The sequence below is a fragment of the Drosophila gunungcola genome (assembly GCF_025200985.1).
Source record: "Drosophila gunungcola strain Sukarami chromosome 2R unlocalized genomic scaffold, Dgunungcola_SK_2 000006F, whole genome shotgun sequence".
Lineage (NCBI taxonomy): Eukaryota > Metazoa > Arthropoda > Insecta > Diptera > Drosophilidae > Drosophila > Drosophila gunungcola.
The window spans coordinates 4,349,148-4,375,887 of NW_026453168.1; the positions used below are offsets into that span (position 1 = coordinate 4,349,148).

A 26,740-nucleotide genomic window follows, 5' to 3' on the forward strand; every position below is an offset into this window, starting at 1 on the left:
GCCAAGAAGCAGTTGGAACTACGGACCAACCATCCGACGGAAACATGAGCAGAACTTTTGCAAAATAAAAGTTTTCCGCTATTTGATTTGTTGGTCATTCGGTTTTCCAGCTTAGCCCAAAAATCAATTGAGCCAAAGCCAAGCGAACCAGTTAAAAGCATTAGCCGGAGATCGGGCAAAAGCCACAGTTATTTCCACACAAAAATTCAGACACATATATGTATACGTATATATATGCTGACTATCCACTGACAATATAATTCAGCAACTGTTTGGCTTGCACATCCTGCTGCGCTTTTGTTTGTCGAGCAGCGAAAATTTACAATTTCTGGCGGGTCCTGGCACAGGATGTTCGCCGTTGGCCAGGATGCGCTAGAAATGGCTTCACTTCCTCTCGCTCTGCTTTATGGCCGAGAGCTGGAGACCTGGAATTTAAGGCCGCCTTTAAGGGGCACCTACTGCCCGTGGATTCACGTTTGATGTGATGCCCCGTATTGGATGGTTTGGCCAGCCAAACGAGTGGCTCTAAAAATACCCAGGCGAAGCTACCCGTTTCACTTGTCAAGAGCAGAGATACACAACCATCCAACCAGTCCTTTAGTGACTTTCGGGCCATGCGTGTCCTTTGTGGCGATGCACGGAAAAAATTATAAGTTTCATTATATTATTCATATATGCTCAAAAAAAGATTATAAATGTCCGTTTCTGATTATTACAGCTTAAGCCTTACTGACTTTAGAGCAATTTTAATATTTTGACGTAAATTAATAAAATAAAATAAAAATTAAATTCGACAAAACAAATAACATTTCTAATTATATATTTTTTGTTCTGATATAATATTTACAACAATTCAAAAAATCTCCTAATTGTCGCCTAATTTTAGTAAGCAAGGTCACACTTTTCCAAACTCTTTCTTAACATGTATTTTTGACTTTTAAATATATTTCGCAATAGCTTGCACTGACCTATTTCTGCCAGTGGCCAAAAAAACGTATGCATGGGCTCGATGGCCAGCAAGAATATAATAAACTTTATTATGACTGGCACTGTTCGAGTCCGTGTCTTTGTGCCCCCTCCAAGCACATGGGTCCGGGCAAAGATGGAGTCCGAGTTAAGGGGCTGGCTGAGCCATCTCCGGCATTAAGTTTCACGACGTTAAGTGGATGATTATTTGCGATTACACGACGGCCACCACGGATACGGATACGTATGCGGATGCGAATGTGAATGCGGGCAAATCCTTGATGCGAAGGACACTCGCCAGTACACACATGGCTGGCTCTGCTGGCAGTTTAATGAAGGTCCTTCGGCTTTTACTGCCCCTTCAGCGGCCACAGCTCGCCGTTTGATTTTTCGCCGCCGTCTTGGGGCGATGATTATGTGTTAATGGTCATCACACGCTTGTTTTTTTATATCGATTGCCAAATTGGCTGCTAACAATTGATGTATGGTTGCAATTACAAAACATGCATTACTCATCCAGTTTGCGAGTCCGGTCCAAAGTTTGCTCATAAATGCGACTCGTAAATCTTTGTCAATGCTTACAATAGTTTCCCCCAGTGCCTCCCCTTTCAACCCATGTCCCCCCCGCTCTATTTTTGAGAGAGGGGGGTCCATCTGACCAATCGAGGGATTCAGCAACAACCAAAGCCATAAACATGAACCGCCATTGTCCAATGGATGCGCAACTCTGGCTGTGACTGTGGCTCTGGATGCGGCTATACATATCTGGGAATGGACTCGTGGGCATGGATCATTGTGGATGGCGGATGCAGAGGCACAAATCGCTGTTGGCCCAGTTTCAGTAAGTACAGTGCGCTCGAATGGCATGCGGTTAAAATGAATGAGGAGTTTTCAAGCAATGTGCAGTCAACATTAAATTTAAGGAAAGTTTAAAGTTTACTATTAAATATGATTTTTAATTTAGTATAGCGCACGATTAAATGGTACATTTATTGTAACCATTTTAAATTTAAAAATTAAAATTTGTACCTAAACGTTAGAAAATATCCTTTATAAAACCTAATTTAAGACTGCAAGGTCACACTTCTCCAGTTTACATATATAGCAACTAGTGTGACCTTGTACATTTTTTATAGTAAGAAAATGGGAACAATTTGACGTAAATGTGATTCTACATTTCCAGCTTACTTGCTTGCAGTCGAACAGAACATCAATATACCAACGTATAAAATAAAATAAGTTAGCAATTAATTTCAAACATGTCTATGGGATAGCCAAACATGATTCTTAAAGCTCACAAATTAATCTTTTTAATCGATAAATTACTTTCAACGCTTACAGTGCCTGCGATGAAAAACAGAATCCACTTAGATTTAATTTACACCCGAATTTCGGATAAATCATGGCCATGTCATGCATAAATTTACGATGAACAATGGGAAGAAAGCGGCTCTTTCTGCCACTCCTTCCATTCATCGAAGGAACAAGAAGGATACAGTGTGAAGGAAGCGAAAGCCAGACAAAAGAATTCGCTCCAATTAACGAACACAAGCCCAACATACTATGTACGTAGATTAAATCGAATAGACCTGTTTAATCAGGTTCAGGTTCGCTTGCCAATTTCTATGCTTTGCCTTGGCTTCGATTTTTTGAATTGCCTTCCCACTTCCCCCCACCAATTTCCCATAAAAAGGAAATGTAATCTTCCTCTTCCCTGGGCGTCGTTTGTCTGCCTCGGCGACGCTTCAATTTAAGAAATTAATGCGAATTTCGTTGTTTTTTTTACGGCCTGCCAGCGGGCGCGGCCAATAAATCCACGCCTCACATGCCCCGCGGCGCTCGGAGAACGTGGAGATAGACCAGGAGCATGGCAGATGACCTGGCTCCGGAGCAGCCCCGCCCAAAGTTGAGCCAAGCCCCGGGTTCTGGCCTCCAGGGCCACGGCAACGGATGCCCCACACAAAATTCTGCCAAAAAAATGAACGTGTAAAGGAAAATTCAGAGAACCGTAAGTCGAGTATTTGATGCGCTATGAATCATTTATTCATAAAGCAAATAATTTGAAACAAAAATGTACAAAAATATAAATGTTAAACAGAGAGTTCAGTGTTTATGTCGCTGAATGTGACGTGGCTTACATGTCGTATGTGTAATTTCTCTTAAATTTTGCGTTAAATCTTCAGGCTGACTTCTTTAAAACGACACAAATTTAAACTTAAATCATTACATTTTATCAAATTGGGAAATGAGTAATTACAAATCAAATTTATTTTTAAGTAAACCCTTAGGAACACATTTGTATTTTAAGCCATACATTACATATCGATTCTTAACTTTTAAGTGTAATTAAAAATTTACCATCTTAGGACTTTTATTTATTATTTATTAAACACATCAATAAGGGACTTTTATTGTCATACCCGACTTGACTTAATAACCATTCACTCAACAAATATTTTTCACTCATATTTCGTAATCGCATTCATACGAAACATTTTATTAGTGAGAAAATGCCCTCAGATACGTACGGCTTAAGCAGCCAGAGTGGAATTCTACTTTTCATGCAGGTCCTTTTATTGCCGCGCCCGGCATTGTTGTTGCTCCTTAATTGCGGACGTCAGGACAGGACAGGCGCAGGCGGCGTTTTTACGGCCTTTTGAGCGGATCCCGAAGGGAGGAGCCCCAGAGGACCTGGGGCGACAAGGAGACAGGAGCTCGGAGCTCGGAGCCCGGCAACGAGCAGTGGCTATAAAACAGACAAAACGGCACAGACAATTGGGGCGGGGATGCAGTGCAGCCCACGGACGAATCAGTGGGTGGCACGTGTTCGGGGACTACGAAAGTTTTTCAATTAGTCCGGCTGGAGAGGAAAAATTGCGGCCAGTGAGGCCGCGGAGTATGGTGCTCCGAAGTACCGACCGAACCCTGGGCAGGCTTCATTAGAGTTGTTTGCCGGCCGATTTGGGAGGTTTCCATGTGGACGCTGCTGCTTCCGATTAGGCAGTCAAGTACCGCTGTACTCTTGTTTTTCCTTAATTAACAAGGAATCTGAGGGATAAGAAAAGCGAGGGCAAAAGGACCGCTTTTGTTTTGTATCCCTTTTGCGGGTATTAGCGATGATTCCAATAATATTATGCCAATTAAGTTCTTTGGATAATTGACAAAAGCGGAAATTGACTTTGCATTTCTTCTACCTTAATTTCCGCCCAATCTGTCACTTAACTTTATTCTCCTGGCCCCAAACAACAATAAATGTTTGACAGTGCTGGCAACCCGCTGATAGCAAACATTTTCATCAACTGAGGGTTGGATTTTCTATGGACCCTCGCCTCTGGAATTTATTTGCAAATATTTGGGGTCTGTTACGCATACGTTGACGGAAAATTAACATAATTACGGCCTGCAACCCTTTTTCTGAGAGTGGGTTTGCAGGTAGTCAAGGCAACGCCCACCCCCTACTATGAGCTGCCCCAAAAGCCCCAAAAAATACGGCATCGTAATAATTTCTTAGCATTTGCTTTTTACGAGGAGCCAGAGATACAGAAAGACAGAGGGAGTTGGGTTGGCTTTACCGGCCCACCAGTCCAATCTCCCCACGCGCAACGCATAAATTTACTTGTTAAACAACCCAACAAGCAGGGAGGCTGGGGGGCCAGGGGTTTTGGAGGCTAAGGGTTTTTTAGGGGGTGTTACCAGTCCCAAGCCCCTGGGCTCAACCGCAACCCAGCTGCTGCTCATCAAAGTTGCATGGGCTGGGAGGTGGGCGAACCGCTGGCAAAAGTAAAACCAAACAAAGCATGCCAAAAATTATCTCGGTCACTTTTCAAATACACGTTCTGAGCACCCCCCCAAAAATTTCCTTTTTTGGGGCTTAGGGTTTGAGGTGCGAAGTATATGCACTGCTAAAATAAAATGCTAACGAAATGGGTTTATTTTATTTTTTTGAATTAGATTTTAATAATCTAGAATACCCAATGCACAAATAGATAAAAGAATTTTATTTAAGAACAAACCATTTTTTAAACTAACACAATGTTTTATTTCAATTGTAAATGATTTGATTTTTGCTGTGCATTGGAATTCGTGGTCCACCGCTTTTTACCACAGATCCGCTTTGTTCCCTGCCGCTAGTTCAGAGTTCAGAACTCCCCAAAGCTTGTTCCATTCATGGGGTCAATGGTTTCGTCTCGTGACTGCGCTACACCGCTTTTTCGACCCACTTTTCTTGTTTTAGGTATATGTATACAGTGTTGTAGAACCCATACTAAAGCATAGCCCACACCCCAGCTGGACAAGTTGACAACACTGTTTACCTAATGTACCGTTAAGCTGCGCACTTGATGCCGTTATCTTTGCGCTCTTTGTCCCACCCCGTCAACATGGAAATTATTTTCTTAATTTGAGGGCAACAACGAAAAGTTTAAAGAGCTTACAACCATTTTACAGTCGACCATCCATTGCTTTCGTTTTCTGTAGTTTAATGTACATTTAGGGGTAAGTCCATAACTTTAACTTCTATTCCTCTACATTGAAAATTGTTTAGGAGCCCAAAAGTGAGACAGAACCCAAAAAAGTGGCAAAACTAATTAGGATGGGGACTACAAATACGACATTTGGCACTTGGAACTTGGCTTAATATAGTTCAACCTTTAAGCCTGGCACTACAACTTTTTAATCAGTTTTCGAAAAGTTAAGGAAAAACATTTATATTCAATATGGCCCACACAAAGAATACATAGAGAATTACATTTTAAAAGGAATAAAAAGGTGTTTGGCGATCCAGGGCTTAATTGAAAAAGTTTCATGACCAGGACCTCAAAATGAAAATCTGAGTAAAATTAAATTGTTTGTCCCAGAATGTAATTTAAGCTTCTTTTATATTTCAATTTGGCAATTTAATATTTTGACGCAAATCTTGCACTCCCCACAACACTTTTTTTTGGTGTATTAATAAAGTTATTGAATTTCGAATGTGCAACATGTATCGAATTTAAACTGGCAGTTAAACTTTGGCAGTTCGTAAAAGTTTTTTCATTTGCCCGGGCAAGCAACAATAAAACCAGAGCCGTAATGGCAATGAGCATGAAAATCATAATAATAACCGGGGGAAACAAAAGCGAAAAAGTTGTACACTTTGTTGCTGCTGTTTATGATGTCCCGGGGCTTATTTAATCGATAATGCCGAATGATGTACCTACTGGGCGCATAAGGTAAGGCAGTAACAGTAACCAGCTCCAGTTTCTGTTACCTGAGGAATATCCTAAGCGGTGGGGGGCGGCCTTGAAAGGGGGGTGGGAGGCTTCCAAAGGACAGTTAAGGGATTTCATTGCCGTCACTGAGCTCGGCAAGGTGAAATTGCCGAGCGTGGCGAAAGGCCGACTGGGAAAACCTTCGCCAGCTTCACACGCATGCCACGCCTAGTGCAACTAGTCCGCCTCCAGCCACCCATCCACCCACAACCCCTTTTTGCGGGTTAAGGTCACCAGCAGCTGCTGCTGCTGCTGCTGCTGCAGCAATGTTTGCCGCAATTTTATGCTGCAGACATCTGCATTAACAATGGCAATGAAAAGCAGGCAAAGCAGAGAAGAGCAGAGCAGAGCCGAGCCAAAGCAGCCTCCTCCGTCCGTGACGTTTAGCCGTAAACGGATTTATAGCAGCTGCAACGGCAGGCGCAGCTGCACATCCTGCCTTGAAAGTGGGCGGCATTTCAAGGCCGCACTCCTGGCACTCGTTTATGTTGTCATTATTTTTAATCCGACATATTTCTAGGGCATGTGGAGAATTAGCGAAAGAGGCATTTGCCTTAAATGCCGCGAATTTGTTTGCCACTACAAGAAAAACTACTAAATGCAGGCACAAAGGCATTTTCTTTTTATTTGGCATGAAGCACTTCTTGAATGGTGCTTGAGAAAAACATTGCTTAGCTTTGGCTGAAATTCCTAGTCAATGCCAGCAAAAAAGGAAGGTCAATAACAGCGACAAACTATCTGAATCAGCGAATATGCAAATTTGAGTGCGTCAAATAAATTATTCACAAATTTAACGCCCCTGCATTGGCACGCTGGCGCCATCTGTCATCAGGTATCTGTTGCTTTCAATCGACGTTCTCCCGTGTGGTTTGAGTCTCGACTGAATCTCAGGGCTGCAAAGGTCAACAGAAAAGTAACTGTAAGCGGCAAATTGACAGCCCTCACGACTCTTATACTGTTAATTTTAACATTCCAAACATGACTCCGCTAGGTGGCGCCAGCAATTTGTTTGCAAGAACTGAATTGAAAAGCTGACAGTGCATAAGATCAACATATCATCAACATTTTTATTACAAAATTTTAATTCTAATTTATTTATATTTTCTTGATTAAAAATAGGAGCTTCTCCACAACTCTTTCTTTTGCAGGGAGAAAGAACTAAAGTTCTATATAGTTATAGTTTGAAAACTTCAATGACGTCGATGTAGGCATCGATATCACCTCCACCGGTGAATTTGCGTGCCTGTGGTGGGTTTTGTATCTTGCAGCGAAAGTTAGCGAAACGTCGAACTAACAGCGGAGACGGGTAAACACCGATAACGCCCGCCTAACATCGATAGTACCGATACTTTGAAAACATCGATGACGCCGATGTGTGTATCGCTGTATTCCCGCCACCAGCCAACCCTCTTTCCTTTTTCATCAACATGGCTGATCAGGTAAGAATACCGAGAGTTCGTTGAAATAGTGAAATACGCGGCTTAAACAGCGGGTGGAGACTCCGGACAAGGTGCCAGAGGCCGTGTAAGTGAGCTGTTGATGGACGAACCAGAGGAAGAGCCAGGAATCGTCCCAGCAAGACACAATCCGGAGCAGCCTCGACCTAACCCCACTTTAGCGCATGGTGTCGCACTTAGTGAACTCGAAATGTATATTCCAGCAAACCGAACGCTCGTTCCGCAAGCAGCACGCGGTGGTCGTTGTGCGCCGCAAGAGCGCCACTTTGAAGAAGCGTCCTCGTTTCTACCGCCAGATTGGCCTGGGCTTCCGGGCTCCGGCGGAGGTAAGAGGAATCCGAGCAAACCACGACTAATGTTGCGCCCCTCCGTTTGTTTCCGTTTCATTCCCACGCACGCTGAATGTTCCCGCCTGCCTGCCCAAAACGAACCGACAACCCGAACACCCTGTTCTCCACGTGATCCCCAACTAACCAGAACGAGCGCGCCTTCCAAAAACAATTCGGTGTCAACCTAAACCGCAAGGTCAAGCCCGGCGTCACCAAGAAGAAGCTGCTGCGTCGCTCCCGCGATGTGGGACTCGGTTTCAAGACCCCCCGTGAGGTGATGCTAACAAAGATGTCCCGCCCCTTGAGAAGCTAAGAATTCCCCAGCTAATACGTTTCTCTACCCCACCCGCAGGCCATCGATGGCACCTACATCGACAAGAAGTGCCCCTGGACCGGTGATGTGAGGATCCGTGGACGTATCCTGACCGGCGTCGTTCGCAAGGCCAAGATGCAGCGCACCATCGTCATCCGGCGGGACTACCTGCACTTCGTGCGGAAATACAGTCGTTTCGAGAAGCGTCACCGCAACATGAGCGTCCACTGCTCGCCCGTCTTCAGGTAAAATTACCAAATACTAAAACAAACCTTACTGGGGCCCGTTTTCTCATATTTATTTAGAATACGTATAATGACAATGTGAAAACAAGCCTCTATTAACCTTCTCTGATGATAAAATCATGACGGTCTTCATAAAACAAATTGCTGAAAGAACTTGACTCTTTTTACTAAATGTAAAAATACTGAAATTATAATTAAATTTACTATGTCTCAGCCCTTAGGACATCTTTCTAATTTATCTTATCTCTTTACTTGCAGAGATGTTGAGGCTGGCGATATTGTCACCATTGGCGAGTGCCGTCCTCTGTCCAAGACTGTGCGCTTCAACGTCCTGAAAGTCAGCAAGGGTCAGGGATCCAAGAAGAGCTTCAAGAAGTACTAGAGCGGACAACTACCATTCGGGCGATAATATTTGTAGCAGTTATTCTTTTTGAATAAAACAGAAAAAAGTAACTTTAACCATTCGTTTTCCAGTCTTGTCTTAGTTTCCACAGCATTTCAGCAGTGGCAGCATCTATTCCAATTTAAAGGTGTGTATTACGTTTTTATTTATTTGCTTTACATGTTAATAATTAACATTCTGATGATAAAATCATGACGGTCTTCATAAAACAAATTGCTGAAGAACCTTGACTCTTCTCACAAAAAGTGAGAATACTGAAATTTATCAAAGGAAATCGTTTCTAAACATGAGGTTATTAATTCCCTATTAATGCAAGATTCTTTTCTATTTACAGAGTTCAAGATGACAACTCGACTATATCGTTGGCTTAAACTTAATTTTACTTACCTTTAAACATTATTTCCTTGAATAAAAGTTTCTCGAATATGAATTTAATTTTTTTGTTATATTAAAAGGGGGACAATAAGTGCAAGTTTGGCAAAAGAATTGTGTTTGCAGCATTGTGTTGCGTTATTTAAATTTTGGCGGCTGTCAAAACAATTAAGTGTTGTAAAGCCTGCAAATAATTTATAAAAGCAGAACTTTGGTGCAGCTGGCCACACATCAGCTGGTAACACTACAAAGAAGGAACAACAATAAAAAGATGGAAACTGGACCAAATGCAGAAATCGGTAAAAATTATATTTTGCACTGTAAATAAAGACTTGGTTGCCCAATTTGTGGTCTGAGGAGCTGCCCAAAAAGAGGATGTTTTTGTAGAAAAGATTTCCTAAACACCAATCATATTCCACCGCTTGCAGAGCTACTGGAGCGCGTCCTGTTGCGTCTGGGAAATGCGGACTCGGACGAAAAACTGGAGGCCACTGTGGTCAAGTTCCTGACCCCGGTGATCCTCAAAATGAACTCTCCCCACAATGCGGTGCGCACCAAGGCAAGTAACTGGGTTAAACAATGCCAGCCGGGGGTTTCCTACCCCCTTCTCGCATCGTGACTTTGCAGTATTGGCCGGTTGACTAATACACCTTCTGTTCAGGTCGTCGAAGTGCTCACCCACATCAAGAGGCGCCTCTCGTCGCGGGGACAAGTTCAGATACCAGTGGAGGCACTGCTGGATCAGTATGCCGCCGAGGACAGCACCACGTTCCTCAAGAACTTCGCCATCATTTTCATTGCCATGGGCTTTCCGCGTCTTCCGCTGGAGGAACAAGCTGGGCTAGCCAGCAAGGTGGTGGGCAGCGAGGACAGGCTGGAGAGCTACCAGGACAAGCTGTTCGCCCTGCTGCTGCCCATACTGTCGGACATGAAGATCCCCGATGACCCGGCCCAGCGGTCAAAGCTGCTGGATCTGCAGGACAAGCCGGCCATAAGTGCTAACTTTCTGTCCCTGCTCCAGGATGTGCTTCTCCTGCCCTATGGCATCACCCAGGACCAGGACGTACCGCCGGGACTGAGTCCCTACAGTTTCAAGCGCATCATCGCCAACAACTGGCGGGCGGAGGAGCTGGAGAAAGTCAAGAAGGGCATCGTTCGCTTCCTGTGCGCCAGTGTTTTCAGTGATGTGCAGATTTTCGTGCCCCTGGTAGTGGCTTCGGCGGACACCCGCTTCAGCGTGGCCACTCCAGCGATCGCCGAGCTCAGCAAGCTCTGCACCATGCTGGATTTCAGTAGCCCAGCGGTAACCGCTCCCCTGTACACTCTGTTTGCTGGCAACCAGAACAAGTTGACGGATCGGCAGACGCGCCCCTGCTGCGCCCGAGTGCGCCAGAAGCTGCTGCAGTACCTAATCAAGTGCCGCGGCAAGAGCATTAACGTGACCAAGGGCCTGCAGGTGATCTTTGATGGCCTGTTTGGGACAAACACCAACCAGAAGTGCAAGGTCTTGGCGCTGCAGTTCGTCGAACTGGTGCTCAGGGAGTAAGTTTGTTTTAATTGACATACCAACCTGGTAAAACTAATCCCACTCAACTTTCCCTAGTGGTCCCCGCGAATTGGTGTCCAAGGTATCCAGGGTAATACTGACCGGCATCACCAAAGTCATTGGACGCGACTCCACAGAGCCGAACGACGTACAGAATGCAGCTTATTCTGCTTTGGCGCAGCACGCTCGCAGTTTCCCGCAGGACGTTAGCCAGGATCTGAAGCTGGTGCTGGGATATTTCAATAACCTGGCCAGCTGTGCCCCAGAACTACATTCAACCATTAGGGAGGCGTTAGTTTCGATGGCACCGGCATTTGCCTGGAAGACAAAGGAGAAGAGCGATGCCATGGAGGTGGATGAGGATACAGATCCCTCCACCGTAAAGTTGGATGGCCAGCAGCATCTTCTCTTGGCCATGCTGCTGGATAATGCCGAGTCCAAAGTTCAGATTGTCCAGAACGTAACCAGTGTTTTCCTCACCAGCTGTTATCCGGAGTATTACGCACCAGCCAGATACTTGCTGCTGCTCATTGCGGGCGAGCGGTAAGTTGATTCGCAATTTAGTTAATTATTTAGTTAAATATAAAATGGATTTTTTTTCAGCAACTCCCTGCGCGAAAACGTGACCACCTTTTTGTACGGCACCTCGAAGAAGGATCACGTAAACTACAATATGCTCTCCTCCATCGAGCTGGCTGAAAACCGCATAAACAGCGAATCCATTAGTGACTTCAATCACCTATCCCTGGAGCAGCGTCGAGTGGTCCTGCCCAGCTTCCAGGTGATGATGGCCCACGTCCACGAGATGGCCAATAAGCGCCTGAAAAAGAACACCTCCTGTGTGGTAGTTGGTCGCACCAAGCTGCCCTACAGCTTGGAGGTGTACGAGGAGCTGCTTGACTATCTGCGCCTGTGCCTGTGGTATTCTGCTGGCGTCGTAGTCGGCTCCCGGTGATGAGAAGTACACCCAGGAGCTGCGCAAGTACATCACCTTGCATTACGAGGAGGCAGAGGACAATGCCCTGCATCAGTATGTGCAGTTTGTTCAGCGCAGTGTGGAGGCTAAGAGGAGTAAGTTTGCCATTGGCTAGCGATAGAATTATCTTAAGATTTTGTACTCCCCAGGCGACTCCAATCTTACCTGTCTCTATGACCTGTTGAACGCCGCTCCGGAAGTGTTTGCTGCCAAGCAGCTGCATCTGCTCGAGCCCCTTGGCAACACGTTGAAGGATGTCTCCGAGACAATGCGCATCAATGTGGCCCAAGTCTATGCTATTCTGTGGGCATTCGGTCTGTCCGACGAGAAGTTTGATGAGGAAGTAGGTGAATGTATGAGCAGCCTCACTCAAAAGACTTTGGAGCACAAGCACGGCTGGCTTTTGGTGGTGGGACACACTTTCAACCGCAAGATTGCTATGCTCAAACAAGAGAAGAAATCAAAAGACTTTGCCGCTTGGCCGCAGTTTGTTAATGCGGTGAAGATAATCTGTAAGTTTGTACCTTGACCAATATTCAGGTTTGATTGTTTTCAATTACTTCTATTTTTATTTATCCAGCAAAAACCCTCTGTGAATCCCAGTGGCTGCTCGTGTCGGCAGCCGTGAAATGCATCTCCATGATCGGCAAGGCTGTGCAGATACCCAACGTCACGGTGGAGATCCAAGTCCCAACCAACGATGGGGACGACGATGATGAGATGACCGAGTACACGAGCATAGATTCGTCCACCAAGTTGGTTATCTTTGGCGTTGTCTTCCAATTGCTGCGCAGCTCGTCGGCGCGCCAGAAAATTCGTGAGGAGGCGGCCAGATGTCTGGGATACTTGGCCATTGGCGATGGCGAGCACTTCACCAAACGCAACCTGGACAAATTTCTTACCCTGGCCAAGGTCCAAAAGGATGCTGCTTTGAACATAGCCATCTCGGAAGCTATTGTTAACACTCTCTGTGGCTATGATGTGAACAAGGGCCAACCGGATGAGAAGTTTGTTAATCCACACTGCAACGATGGCGACTTTGAGCAGTTCCTGAACTCGCTAATACGCCTGGTCACCGAACCGAACCCGCACTCCCGTCAGGCAATATCAGTGTGGCTCCTAGCCGTGGTGAAACACTGCAGCCAACGTCCAGCCGTGTTGGCCAAAAAAGAGCTTTTGCAATTCGCATTTACCGAGCTCCTATCGGATGATAGCGGTACGTAACCAAGCAAACCAATATCTTCTGCAAAGTAATATTATGTTTTTGTCTTACAGAATTTGTGCAGGATGTGGCTTCACGCGGATTGGGACTTGTCTATTCCCTCTCCGATTCTGGCAGTCAAAGTGATTTGGCCAACTCACTTTTGGATCAGCTCATTGGAGGCAAACGCAAGGTGAATCAGGTCTCCGCAGACACTGAACTCTTTGCCGAAGGAATGCTGGGCAAGACGCCGACGGGAGGCAACATCACCACCTACAAGGAGCTGTGCTCCCTGGCCTCGGATCTCAATCAGCCGGACATGATCTACCAGTTCATGCAATTGGCCAATCATAATGCCACCTGGACCAGCAAGCTAGGCGCTGCCTTCGGATTGAAAACCCTTTCTGCTGAGTCCAAGCAGAAGATGCAGCCCTATCTCGGCAGGATCATTCCCCGGCTGTATCGCTATAAGTACGATCCCACGCCCAAGATCCAGAACTCGATGATCTCGATTTGGGACACCATTGTGACTGACTCCAAGGAAGTGACCGAGCGTTACTATTGGGAAATCATGCGTGAGTTGCTAGATAATCTTACGTTCAAAGAGTGGCGAGTCCGAATTGCCTGCTGCCTGGCAATTAGAGATCTCTTAAAGCGTCCGAACGGGCTGAAGCTGCGCTCGGAGGAGCTAGGTCGCCCAGTACCCGCCGCCAACAGCATGGAGGTGGACGAGGTACCTGAGCCGGAGTTGAAAGAGCTTTGGGTGCAGCTCTTCCGCGTAATGGACGACATTCATGAGGGCACGAGGGTCACTGCCCACGGAACGGCCTCGTTTCTGGGAAAGCTATGCGTCATCGCCTCCTCCTCGGATCATGGAAAATCAGGCACAGCGGTGGCTTCCTCCACCCTGCCGTATCTTCTGGAAGTGGGCGTGGGGCACAAGGTGGCCGAGATACGCAAAGTGAGCATCAAGACCATCTCCGACATGATCGACTCTTCAGGTGCGCTCATCGCTCCGCATTTGGTCACCCTGATTCCCTGCCTGCTTCGCGCCACCGGTGAGTTGGAGAACACGAAGCTCTCCTACGTGTCCACTCGCTTGGGGGCTGATAACGAGGCCCAGGAGGCAGTGGATACGCTCCGTGCCGAGGCCGCCAAATCTCACCACACCATGGAAACTATTGGGAAATGCGTGCGCTATATCGACTATCCTGTGCTGGAGAAGATGACCCCCGAGGTTTTGGAGCTGATGAAGTCTAGTGTGAATCTGGGAACCAAGATTGGCTGCGCTCATTTTGTGTGTCTGGTATGTTGATCGAATTCAGGGTAAAAGATATTGTGCTTATAGTATTAAAAACATTGCAGATCAGCATCCGTTTGGGCAATGAAATGACCCCGGTGGTGGGAAAGTACATTCGGGCCTGCTTTGTGGGAATCAAGGATCGCAATGCCACGGTGCGCAAGTACAACGCCAGCGCAATTGGCCACCTACTAGGTTTGGCCAAGGAGCAATCGATCAAGAGTTTTTTTCGCCAAGCTGGAGGAGCTGTATGCCGAGCAGCCCGGAAATCGCTCCATTGCTCTGACCATCCAGTCAATTAACAAGCGTCATCACGAACTGCTCAAGGACTACATGGAAAGCATGCTGCCGCTGATCTTCTTTGCCATGCACGAAGAGGCCAACGAAGAGACGAAGGCTAATGTGGAGCTGTGGAAAGATTTGTGGAACGATGTTAGCCCCGGAGATGCAGGCATCCGTCTCAATCTGAATGTGATCATACCCAAGCTGGAGACATCACTAACCGATGCAAGTTGGTCACGCAAGGCACAGGCGGCGAATGCCATCCAGACGATAGCCACCCGCCTGAGTAGCTCATTGGATGAACCCGACCGAGTGCGCCTCATCAAGCTGCTCCTGTGCGGTCTGCAGGGACGCACCTTTGAGGGTAAGGCGCGCCTGCTGCAAGCGTTGGCCGGACTCACCAAGGGATTGGATCGAGGCCACCAGATCTGTCCCAGCATTATAGATGCGGCCATGAGGGAGGCAAGGAAACGAGAACCGATTTATCGCACTCTGGCCCTGGCTTCTCTGGGCGACATCCTCGATCAACTGGAGGCGGATCGCTTTGAGGAGGTGTACAACATGAGCTGGAACCTGCTGGAAAAGAAGGAGCTGCGCAAAGAGTCGGACGACGAGGACGAGCCCAGCACCAGCCAGGAGCTGAGTGCCGATGAGCGCAACAAGAGGGCTCAAACCCTCAACCGACTGAAGGAGGTTGTCTGGGAGACACTGGGAAAATCCTGGCCACGTCACTCAATCGAGACGCAGCACCGCTACCAGCTCTTCTTTGCCGAGAACTGCACCAGCATTCTGGCGGAGAGCACCCGGCCGGTTCAGGTCAGTCTGCTGGCAGCCCTCACCAAATACATCGAGAGGCTCCACGTCTTCGATGAGTCCGCCCAGTTGCCCGATCTGCCGCAGATAAACCAGGAGAAGAAAATCAAGACGGATGCACCGACGCCACAAACACGCGAGGCCATCGTCGAGAAGATCTGCACGGATGTTCTGGCTGCAGTGGCTCTGGCCGCTGGAGTTCCTCACACCGGCCTGAAAAAGGAGGCCCTCAACATCGTCCTCATGCTGATCAAGCGATTGAGCGGGGCCAAGGACCAACAGCCTCTGAATCTGATCAAGCAGAACTTTGAAGCGAACTTGGAAAAGTTCCAGCGTGATTCGGCTCCGGAAATCCGCTGTCGCATCAAGGACATCGAAGAAAAGCTGAGCAAGTTTAATTCAGGGAATTAAGTCATTTAGACGTAAGAATTTCAATTATGTGTGGCCAAAAACCAAGCTTTGGGTAATATTTTGAAAGGGGGTAAGTGTGGAAATAAAACATCTAACTTTGGCTGAAATTAATACGTATGAATATTCATTTTATATTGTGATTTATTGAATGGGAACTATACGAATTAAATAACCTTAATACTTTTCATTTATACTTTTGTTTCTTTAAGAAACTATGAGCATCTGTGCATTGGATAGCTAGGAAACTGCTGTCCTTGCCTTTAAGTCACAGCCATGGATGTTTAAAACATATAATACTACAAATTATCCCTGCAGAATCTCAGGTATATCTCATCCTGCGACTTTAACATGAAGGATTTGGGATTGAAACGAATCTCCGCTACTGTTCGCTCGCAAACCTCCACCCAATAGAGTTTTAGGATGTGAGCTATGCCCAGTTTTAGCTGAAGGATTCCCAGACGGTTGCCAATGCAGCCATGGGGACCAGCTCCAAATGGTATATAGGTCATCGGGTGAATATCCTTAGTCCGTTCTGGGGCGAACCTCTCGGGATCGAAGCGGTAGGGCTCGGGCCAGTACTGGAATTCAGATTTTTAAAATGGTGAAGCTTATATACGATTGTACCTTTTCATCACGATGGAGGCCAAGTATGGAGATGTAGGCTGGCATGCCGGGGGGCACCACAAAGTCCACATGTGGCTGCAAGGAGACTCCCTCTGGTTCCGAACTGGTACACTCCCTGTTGACGAATGCAGCAGCCGGATAGAGACGCAGTGCCTCCGAACATACCATTTTGAGGTAAGGCAAAGCGTTCAGCGTCTCATAGGAGAGGGTGGAGGTGGAACCGAAGGCCTCACACAGCTCCCGTCTCAGTCGCTCTTGGATACCAGGCGCCTTGGCCAGCTCGTAGAGAGTGAATCCCATTAGGGCTGAGGAGGTCTCGAATCCGGCCAGCAGGATGATGCCTGCCTGAGAGGCTATGAAGTCTGGGTGTTGGGAGTAGTGGTCCGAGGAGCGACTGATCTGAAAATGCTGCAGTTGCTTGATAAGATCATCCTTCTTGTGGTCCTGATGTTCCTCCACCACTTCCCTTATATACTGCGCATAGTCTTCGCTGAAAACCTTAGGTCTCAATAGACTCGTCCACTTGGGCAGGAAGAACACGATCATGAAGTCCAGAACCTTGCGGAAATTGGTGTTAAATAACTCCTTAGTTTTCTTCAGCAGCTGAGATCGCCCCCGTCGCAATCCGCCCACATCCAGGCTGTAGAAGAGATTACCGGTCACATCGGTGGTGTACAACTGGCACATGCGGCCCAGTGGGAGGACCCGACTTGGATGACTTCGCAGCTTTCGGTTGAGGTAGCTCTCCAGGTCGCTGGCCACATTCAAGATCTGCGGATATATGATCTCCCGCATGCGTCCGCTGGTGAAGAGCTGCGACATGCACTGCCGACTCTCCTTCCAGTGATGGTACTTGGCCAGCGGCAGGGTCAGCGCACCCATGGTGTCTTCCACGTCCGCCGATTCGTAGCGGTTCAGGAAGCTGTTAAAGTTCTTGACCAGCACTTGGCGGATTAGCTCCGGATCGCGCACCATCAGGGCCGGTGTTTGGAAGACAAAGAAGCCCACAACCTTGGCTCCACCACAAAGTGGATGTGCGTAGAGCTGTCGAAAGAGATCTCCAAACGAAATGCGGAGGAACAGAAGCTGGCCCAGGTTGCCCATCGGTGACCAGGAGGAGGCAGGCAGGTAGGGAATCCCAAGGTTCCTGAAGTAGGCGTACTTGTGTCTCAGCCAGAGATTTAGAGCCAGTATGGTGAGCAGCAGCAGCCAGAGGAGCAACATGATTCCTGTCGGGAGTAATAAATTATGTGGCATTACTAATTAAATATATTAGATTTCCGTTGTGTATGCACAGAAAAAAACATGGGTAAAATGAACATAAATAAATAATTATTATTTTTTTTGTTCAATAACAATTAAATTAGAAGAAAGACTATTTTTTTTTCTTCAAGTATTTTGTTGTTTAATTTGAGGGACCTGTGGTTCAATGACTATAGTTAACATATAATATATATATATTTTTTATCATGAATTGTCCATTATAAGTTAACATATTTTCCACTCAATTAATCATTCTTTAATTTAATTTAATTTATGTGTAGAATTCTAAAATAATATTATGGAATATCCAAATACCCTCCCTATTTATAAACCAAATGACCTCGTTATTGGCCGCCAAAAGAAACCCCATTTGCATTTACATATGCTAGAAGCCCGACCCACTTAGCATCACAAAGAAATCGCCCATTCATAAATGAGATTCATTCACAGAAAATACAGGAGCATCTCGATGAACCCTCAACGGAGATGGCGCTGTTCCAGAGCTTTAACCAGTTGACTTGGCACATTTTGCACCAGTGGGAAACTTGCTTTCCGAGCTTAAACATGGCACTGGGATTGGTGATCCTGCTAGCAGTCCTCCTGGTCACCGCCTATGTGGCCCTGCAGTATCATTACTCCTACTGGCGGCGAGTGGGTGTCCGTGAGATCAAGCCCCAATGGATAGTGGGCAACCTGATGGGACTGCTCAACATGCAGAAGAGTCCTGCGGAGTTCATATCCCAGCTGTACCAGCATCCCGAGGCGGCGAACGAACCGTTCGTGGGCATCCATGTGTTCCATAAGCCGGCTCTGCTTCTGAGGGACCCCGTTTTGGTCCGGAATATCCTGGTCAAGGACTTCGGGGCATTCTCCTAATCGGTACTCGAACTCCGATCACAAGGCAGATCCCTTGGGGTCACAAAACATATTCTTCCTGAAGAATCCCGCCTGGAAGGAGGTGCGACTGAAGCTCTCGCCCTTCTTCACCGGAAATCGACTGAAGCACATGTTCCCGCTGATCGAGGAGGTGGGCGCCAGCCTGGATGCCCATCTTCGCCAGCAGCCGCTGCACAATGAGCGCATACGCTGCTTCGACTTGGAGGCCAAGGAGCTGTGTGCCCTGTACACCACGGATGTGATAGCCACTGTGGCGTACGGAGTAAAAGCAAATAGTTTCACGGATCCCAATGGGGAGTTCCGGCGGCATGGGAGATCCGTCTTCGAGTTCAGTCTCCTGCGGGCGGCGGAGTTCACCCTGGTGTTTTTCCTGCCCCACCTGGTGCCCTTCTTCGGCTTCAAGGTGGTTCCGGCGGAGGCCACACGATTTCTGCGCAAGACCATCAACTACGTGATGGCGGAGAGGGAGAAGTCCGGACAGAAGCGCAACGATCTGATCGACATCCTCATCGAGTTCCGACGCAGCACACAACAGGCGAAGGCTTCGGGCATCAAGGATCAGTTCGTGTTCGAAGGCGACATCCTGGTGGCCCAGGCCGTGCTGTTCTTCACCGCCGGCTTCGAGTCCTCCTCCTCCACGATGGCGTTTGCCATGTACGAGTTGGCCAAGGATGCGGACGTGCAGGAGAGATTGAGGGCGGAGATCAGCAATGCCCTGGTTGAAAGTGGTGGACAGGTAACGCTCAAAATGATCGAGTCGCTGGAGTACATGCAGATGATCCTGCTGGAGGTGCTGCGCATGTATCCTCCACTGCCTTTTTTGGACCGTGAGTGCACCTCCGGAACAGGTCAGTCGCTGGCTCCGTTCCACAATTTCGTGGTGCCCAAGGGTATGCCCGTCTACATTCCTTGCTATGCCCTACACATGGATCCCCAGGTGAGTTGTATGTACAGCTTCGGTCATGCAAATAGTAGTTCTTCAGCTAATGCAATTAACAAACAAATCTAGTTTTGAAGTTAATTTTAAAATTGTAATTATATATTTATGAAGGTAACTAAATTGGACACGTACAAAAATCGTCATTTATCAAAGGTATATTTTTAAAAAATAAATTAAATATAATCGGTAACAATTTTTTTTTAATGTTTTTAAACTTTTAATTTAAACCTTTTTAGTTCAATACAAAGGGCATGTTTTTTAACACTTTGCTTTGTCACTACTATTATAATGACCGCAGCTGTATCTCTTCCACCAACGTTGCTGTCTAAAAACAAGGTTTCTGTTCTTCAGTACTTTCCCCAACCGCGAAAGTTCCAGCCGGAAAGATTCTCGGCTGAAAACAGGAAGCTGCACACGCCGTACACCTACATGCCCTTTGGCCTCGGTCCGCATGGATGCATCGGAGAACGGTTCGGCATGCTCCAGACGAAGGTGGGTCTGGTGAACCTGCTGCGCAACCACCTGATAGCCACATCGGAACGCACCCCCCATCGCATGCAACTGGAGCCCAAGGCCATTATCACCCAGGCCAAGGGGGGAATCCACCTGCGATTGGTACGCGATCCTTTGGGGGTCTAACTCACCTGGACAAGATGTGGATAGTTTTTGGAGTTTTTTTGGGAGCAATGCAGCCCACAACCACTGAGCGATAACTGAGCCGTAGAGTCGCGTGTTTTGGGATTTAAAATTGAGCTGGTGTCGCATCTTGAAGGCAATTTGATTGACGAATTGCGTGCTTTATCACCAAAGCAATGAGATGCACTGCCTAAGGCCTAGAACATTAGTCATACATATAAATATATCATTCTGGACATACCTACATATATAGACACTACTTACTCTTTGAACCTAACTAAACCAGCCATTAGGTTTTTGTTACATTTCGAAAATGCATTTGCATTTCATTCCCTGAAAAGTATATTAAATGTATTTATTGGTGGCGCAATTTTATAGATCCCCCCACAGATTAAAAGTAATTTGATAATGATTTTGTTTTTGTTTTTATTGAGTAGACCAGGCGCCGCTACTGACACGGATTGTTGTATAATGTGTATTATAACTTAAGCAAATGCCAGCTGTCAAAAAGCGATTACCTACCCCATCAGCCAATCACTACAACTATCTATTCGTATACTATACTTCACAATTGATTCAATCGCCCCGTGCGGCGCTTTCATCGTAGAGACGATCATGAACAATCTCCAGATGGATACCTGCCTCGGCCTGCAGCACAAAGCCCTTGGGATCGAACTTCATCTCCTTCATGGTGGCCGCGCAACTCCTGACCGAGTGATTCTTCAGCAGGCTGACGAGGCCCAGTTTGCTCTGGAGCAGGCCAATCCGACTGCCGATGCAGTTGTGGGGACCGGATCCGAAGGGCTGGTAGGCCATGGCCACGATGGACTTGCGATTCTCGGGCGAGAAGCGTTCCGGATCAAACTGGCTGGGATTGGTCCAGTACTAGGGATTACATAGAAGTTAGAGTTGTAGATAAATAATCTTTAAAAGGTTACACCCCTACTTAAAATGACAAAAGTTTTTTTTTTTCGTATTTTTGAAGTATAAGTGTCTAAAAATAGGTCCCTATAATTTCAACATTGATAAAGCTATGAGCACTTAAGGAAATAAATTGACGACTGTCTAGTGAGCTAACACAAAATTTTGAACGACATTTTTTAACGACGTGACCAAAATAAATTGAAAAATACTGAATCGTTCTTTATAAAATTTAGGAGGTTTATTAAAAAACCTCAAAACGTAATCGTTCAATTTATTTTCGATAAAAATAGATTTGTTGGTTCGAGTATAAATTTGAAAAATGTTACTTTGTAAACCATTTGTCAAAAATATCTCTACTAAAGACTTGATTATTTAACTAAATCAATTTCCATCTCTTATTTCAAATGATTCCGACCTCTTAAACCTCACTGTAAATCAATTTGAAATATAAGGGAGATTTACTTATCACATCTTTTGGGACATAATTACTCAATATTTTTTAACGAAAAAAAAAATTTCCAAAATGCATTTAATAGATATATGTACGTTTATCTGATATATTAATCATTTAAAAAACTTAAGAAGTTTTCGTAAAAGAAAATATTCCCAAAAAAAGCCTTTTTTGCCCTACAACTAGGGATAACCCCTTAATACAGAAATGTTACCTTTGGATCATGCTGCAATGCATAGACGGGTATAAACACTGGTGTCCCGTTCTCAAATGTATAATCGTAGAACGGCTTCAGGCTCAGATCCGGCTGACCCTTGACACTCTCGTACTCGCGGTCCAGGAAGGGCAGTACCGGATACATGCGCAGCACCTCATCCACCACCATGCTTAGGTACTCCAGGGACTGGATCTTCTCGTAGGACAGTGTGCCACCGCCTTCGACCAAAGCTTCGTTGATCTCCTGGCGCAGTCGTTGCTGCATCTCGGGATGTTTGGCCATCTCATAGAGAGCAAAGGACATCGTCGAGGAGGAGGTCTCGAAGCCAGCCGTAAAGAAGACACCCGCCTGGGCCACCAAGAAGTCATTGTTCTTGGCATAATGCGGTTTCGAGGGCTCAGCGGCCGCCTCCTTGCGCAGACCCACCAAGACATCAATCAGATCGTTGCGGATGAAGCCCGTTCGCTCTCGTTCCTCCATTACATGACCAATGGTGCTCCGCATGAAGCGGGAAAAGTCCGGTGTGAAGAACTGGATGCGCATCAGGGACACCAGTTTGGGCAGGAAGAAGGACACGAAGAAGTCCTTGGCACGGGATATGGTGAAGGTGAATAGCTTACGTCCGAAGTTACGGAACTCGGCGTTGGGATTCTGCAGGCTATTCGCACGGATACCAAAGGCAATGGTGGCTATGCTGTCCGTGGAGAACTGGGCGCAGATCTCCTTGATCTCGGTGATGTACTTGCCGGAGCTCTTCTCGCCATGCCTCTTTAGAGCTGCCTCCAAATCGCTACCAATCTTAAAGGGGAAAGTAGGGTTTACAAATTTGTTTTTCGATATTTAAAAATTAATGTATAATATTTCAAAAATGTTCTGTAAAAATTTCAAGTCGATCGGGGCAACATTTTCTAAGATTGGCTTATTTTATACCGGCTTATTAGTTTTAACTAATTTTCCAAATTTTAAATTATTTACTGGAAAACTCGATTATCTAATTTATAAATTTAGAGTTAAATATTATGGATGATCGAATATCGAGTTATGATGGACACCACAATTCTACTTTTTTCCCAAACGCTATTTCATATTTCTCAATGTTTAAAATGTTGTACTTTAATAAACCAATGATATTTAAGAAAACTTTTACTGTTTCTTTAAATTATTTAAAAAAATTCCAATTATCCTACCCTTAAGGATAAAAAAATGTATTATAATCATTCCTAATTTGGTTGATTAGTCATTTCCTTACCTCTTGCATTAGCGTATACATCTGCTTGACCTTTCCACTGGTAAAAACAGGCGTTAGCTTAGTGCGAATGTCCTTCCAATGGGTATCCCTCACGAAAAATAGGTTGTTATAGCCCAAGGGATCGCGGTGGGGATCGCAGCGGGCGTAACGGTTGTGGAACCGATTGAAGTCCTTGATCAGCACGGATTTGATCAACTCTATGTCGCGAATAATTAAACCGGGTTTGTTAAGGGAGTATATCCCCACCACGGCCTCGTCTTTAACTCGGGGATCATTGTAGATTTCCGAGAGGTGCATGCCAAAGGAGTTCTCCATCTTGAAGACCACCTTCGTGTTTCCAATAATCGGAGTGGGTGGGATATACGGAATGCCCTTGCGTTGCCAGTAGCTGTGGTTTCGCTGGAACCACATGTACACCGCCACCAGGGCAGCCACCACCACGAAAAGGGCCTCCGTCAGTACCATCTTTGAGATATGAGTTTAAAGAAATCTTCCACTCTGTAATCAAACAGTAGGATAGGTCAAAGCACCTAACGTTATCTTATGTTGATTACAAAAGGTCAAGTTGTTTTTAAGAACCCACTTAAGTTCTTTGTTTACCAATCATTTGATTAAATTTATAATGCACTGAACAGCTACCGCACCTTACCCATTACATTTTTACGAGAAAAGCAGTCTAGCTATCTTCAACCATACTGATAATGGGACATACCATCAGGATTATAGATAAGGTTGACATAAAAATTAAAAACGGGTTTAAAATTTACTAATCTACTATTTCTGAAGGGCTTTGGAAATTTTTCACTATCTGATAATATGAAGCCTCATTAAGGTTTAATTTTCACACACATATTTTGAAATAAAAGGAAAAACATGCGAATCCTCCTTAAGTTCAACAGCACTTATTACTTTTGAAAATAATATTGTTTTAATTTTCTTTTTACATTTGTATTAACTTTTGCACACCTTGTTTTCCACTGGCCTTATTGGCAACTAGTTTTTCCAGTAGGTTCAAGGAAACGTTTTGTTGATTTAAAACTAAAAAGTCTGAGCTCCCGCGCACACAACCGACAATTAACGCTTTTCACACCGCACTCGAAGCGATTTAAAATTCCATCGCATATTTATACCACTGAAATGTTCTGAGATAGCGATTTCAAGTGCAAGTATATTCACCTGTGTGGTGAATAGCGGGCCTTAAATTACGAAAAACAAACAAATAGTAAAAAAACGTTAACCTGCGGCAAAACAAACCTGATTTGCTCAAGAAATAACAAGTCATGATTGTATTTATATTTTAATGGTATAAAATTTACAAGGAGGTATTTCCTGTAAGGATTTTTCAACTAAAGTTTAGAAAATAATTGGTCAATTTGTGAAAATTTGTTTTATGTTTATGTTTTGATTTGACATTTTTAGATATACACTGTCGCTTAATTGAGGTTTACATCAGAATACATTACTGCTCCAAAAGTATTGCATGATTATCATTAATTAACGATTACCCAGAACCGGCTCCGCCTGTCAAACTGTTGATGAGTTTTCAAAGTCAAAATCGTTATGATAGAGGCTTAATGGAAACGATTGCAAAATGTCTGGGCGATATGACTGGATCAAACAAGTCTATAAGATAGCTGCGCTCATAGCCCAGTTCCTTTAGATATAGAAGTCGGTCGAGCAGTATCAAACTCTCTAGCACAGGAGCAAAGGACATTCGTAGCAGGTAGAATAGGTCCAAATAATGCTTGTCCAAAGCGTATTCTTGTAGAAGGCAATGAAGTTCTTCCTCCTCGATGGCTGCCAACCAAGGAGCATCCAGTTTTGTGGCACATTTTTGAATGTATTCCTGGAAACTGTCAAATTTGCGCACCTTGCCCACCTGCAATTCGTTCTTTAATTGCGGGGAGTGTCGGCAAACCAGTACTTCCAAAAGAGCACGATAGTAGAGCGTTACATTAGGCAGCTCCTTGGCGTCCAGTGTGCGTTCAATGGACTGAGCCGCCAGCATCCGGGCATTGCGACCCATGCGAACTTGCCGTTCCTGGAGATACTGACTCAATGGGAACCCGTGGTCCGTTTGCATGTCCATCAGTGCCTTGTTTCCAAAGAATTCCTGCTGTGAGTACCGCTCTTTCAGTAAATGATAGCAGCAGCCAATGTTACACAGCAATTGGCAGTCTTTTTGGGCATGGAAAACCTGCAGGCAAGTGGCGGCTAAATTGCCACAGGTGTGCAATCCAGTAAGGCAAATGTTAGGACTGCCTGTTTGCGGGAGCTGATGGAAATGCTCCGCCAGCAAGGTGCCAAAATTGAGTTCGGTGGTTATAAACCTGGCCGTTGTCTTGTAGTTTTCCAAAGCAGGTGCACTCTTTATGGTATCCCTGGTGGGCGACTTTTTTCCTCGCCTCTTGGGGGTGATTCCTTGGCTCTGCAGCTCCGCTCGTTCCGTGAGTCCGTTCCAAGCACGCTGCAATTGAATATAAATTTGAATTAGGCGGTCTGTGTATTGTTTTCCAGCACTGTTTTAATATAGTTGTCTTTTTCTGCCATTGTATATTTCAACAACCTTGCTACGGTCACACTTTCATAGAAAACGCGAAAAGCCGGCGATTTACGGCACGCTTGTTTTATTTTTCCCTTAAAACGCCAAAAATATCAAACAAACACCATGTCGGCTGGCATGCCCATCAACCCCAAGCCCTTCCTGAACGGCCTGACGGGAAAACCGGTGCTGGTGAAGCTGAAGTGGGGCCAGGAGTACAAGGGCTTTCTGGTGTCCGTCGACGGCTACATGAACATGCAGCTGGCCAACACGGAAGAAGTGATCGAGGGCTCCGTCACCGGCAATCTCGGCGAGGTGCTCATCCGCTGCAACAATGTGCTGTACATCAAGGGCATGGAGGACGACGACGAGGAGGGCGAGATGCGCGACTAGCCACGAGGTGCTCCTCTTTAGAGGAGTAGGAGCTACCTAACTTTACTTATAAGTCTACGAAAGTAATGAAATAAAGCTAATTTTATTTTGTAATCCTACCCTACCTGCAGTTTTCGATTGCGGCTCAGGGCGTTTTGTGTGTTTTCCGCATTGGCATCGATGCCGAGAACGCGGTGGCCATACTGGAGCGCCAGGCGAGAGGAGAGATAGCCCTTGCCATCGCCCGCATCCACAATGTAGCAGTCTTGGCTGGAGTTCTTCAGGAGATGGTCTACTAGGGCAGCTGTTAGCTCCACCTAATCGGGAAGGTTATGAAAGTTCTAGTGTTTCCGTAACTAAACCAGAAAGTAAACATACCTCATGGCACTTTTTGGCGCTCATAAACTCCCGAATGCTTAGCTGTGCGGCATTCTCTTGTCCCTCAATTAGTTCCTCCACGCTGGTCAGCAATTCCGGATGAAGTGCCAGGCGTTCTTGCTTGCCCTTCTTCAAGAAACCCAGCCATTCTGGAAATCTTCCTCCTGCTTCATCATCTTGCCAAAATAAGCCATCTATCGCCAGATCCACATCTTCTTTGCCAGAGATCTCCCTTCTTAAAGCCTCGGGCAGAAAGACTTCCCAGTGTTGATCCGTTAAATAATTCACCATGTGGCAATTCACGAAATCCCAGTGAGGATTGAGGAACGCCAGCAGACCATCGAGGCGCTTCTGCAATTGGGGCACCCCCACTTTGGACATACT

General features: G+C 45.8%; 6 protein-coding genes across 7 annotated transcripts; 4 read left to right on the top strand and 2 right to left on the bottom strand.

Annotated features, from left to right (window-relative positions):
• Positions 1 to 7,821: 7,821 nt before the first annotated feature.
• LOC128254927 (40S ribosomal protein S11) lies at positions 7,822 to 9,018 on the top strand. Of its 2 annotated transcripts, XM_052984298.1 has the most exons (4): positions 7,822 to 7,998; positions 8,150 to 8,275; positions 8,354 to 8,559; positions 8,818 to 9,018. In XM_052984298.1, exons 1-4 carry the CDS (start codon positions 7,837 to 7,839, stop codon positions 8,939 to 8,941), a joined length of 618 nt encoding a protein of 205 aa, XP_052840258.1. In that variant the 5' UTR covers positions 7,822 to 7,836; the 3' UTR covers positions 8,942 to 9,018. The 2 variants fall into 2 exon arrangements, with proteins under 2 accessions (XP_052840258.1, XP_052840257.1); XM_052984297.1 differs by lacking the exon at positions 8,150 to 8,275.
• Positions 9,019 to 9,544: 526 nt separating this feature from the next.
• On the top strand, positions 9,545 to 15,974 carry LOC128254921 (proteasome-associated protein ECM29 homolog). The gene is given in 11 exon segments (XM_052984293.1): positions 9,545 to 9,633; positions 9,763 to 9,893; positions 9,996 to 10,876; positions 10,938 to 11,423; positions 11,484 to 11,820; positions 11,822 to 11,951; positions 12,006 to 12,368; positions 12,437 to 13,072; positions 13,132 to 14,363; positions 14,423 to 14,581; positions 14,583 to 15,974. Coding segments are annotated over 11 exon segments (5,664 nt in total). The 5' UTR covers positions 9,545 to 9,605; the 3' UTR covers positions 15,864 to 15,974.
• Positions 15,975 to 16,159: 185 nt separating this feature from the next.
• Positions 16,160 to 24,191, bottom strand: LOC128254981 (uncharacterized). The gene is made up of 7 exons (XM_052984377.1): positions 24,031 to 24,191; positions 23,065 to 23,562; positions 21,813 to 22,613; positions 20,803 to 21,108; positions 20,232 to 20,385; positions 16,488 to 17,716; positions 16,160 to 16,441 (listed from the first exon to the last, which is right to left on the bottom strand). The coding sequence occupies exons 2-7, from the start codon at positions 23,527 to 23,529 to the stop codon at positions 16,160 to 16,162; spliced, it is 3,237 nt and encodes a 1,078-aa protein (XP_052840337.1). The 5' UTR covers positions 23,530 to 23,562; positions 24,031 to 24,191.
• LOC128254923 (probable cytochrome P450 6g2) lies at positions 18,086 to 20,240 on the top strand. Its single transcript, XM_052984294.1, is given in 3 exon segments — positions 18,086 to 18,623; positions 18,625 to 19,584; positions 19,939 to 20,240. Coding segments are annotated over 3 exon segments (1,635 nt in total). The 5' UTR covers positions 18,086 to 18,236; the 3' UTR covers positions 20,227 to 20,240.
• A 151-nt stretch (positions 24,192 to 24,342) lies between the features above and the next one.
• On the bottom strand, positions 24,343 to 26,737 carry LOC128254925 (probable methyltransferase-like protein 25). Its single transcript, XM_052984296.1, has 3 exons — positions 26,357 to 26,737; positions 26,104 to 26,295; positions 24,343 to 25,531 (listed from the first exon to the last, which is right to left on the bottom strand). Exons 1-3 carry the CDS (start codon positions 26,735 to 26,737, stop codon positions 24,623 to 24,625), a joined length of 1,482 nt encoding a protein of 493 aa, XP_052840256.1. The 3' UTR covers positions 24,343 to 24,622.
• Positions 25,621 to 26,097, top strand: LOC128254929 (small nuclear ribonucleoprotein F). Its single transcript, XM_052984301.1, has one exon. It carries the CDS (start codon positions 25,733 to 25,735, stop codon positions 25,997 to 25,999), a length of 267 nt encoding a protein of 88 aa, XP_052840261.1. The 5' UTR covers positions 25,621 to 25,732; the 3' UTR covers positions 26,000 to 26,097.
• Positions 26,738 to 26,740: the final 3 nt, after the last annotated feature.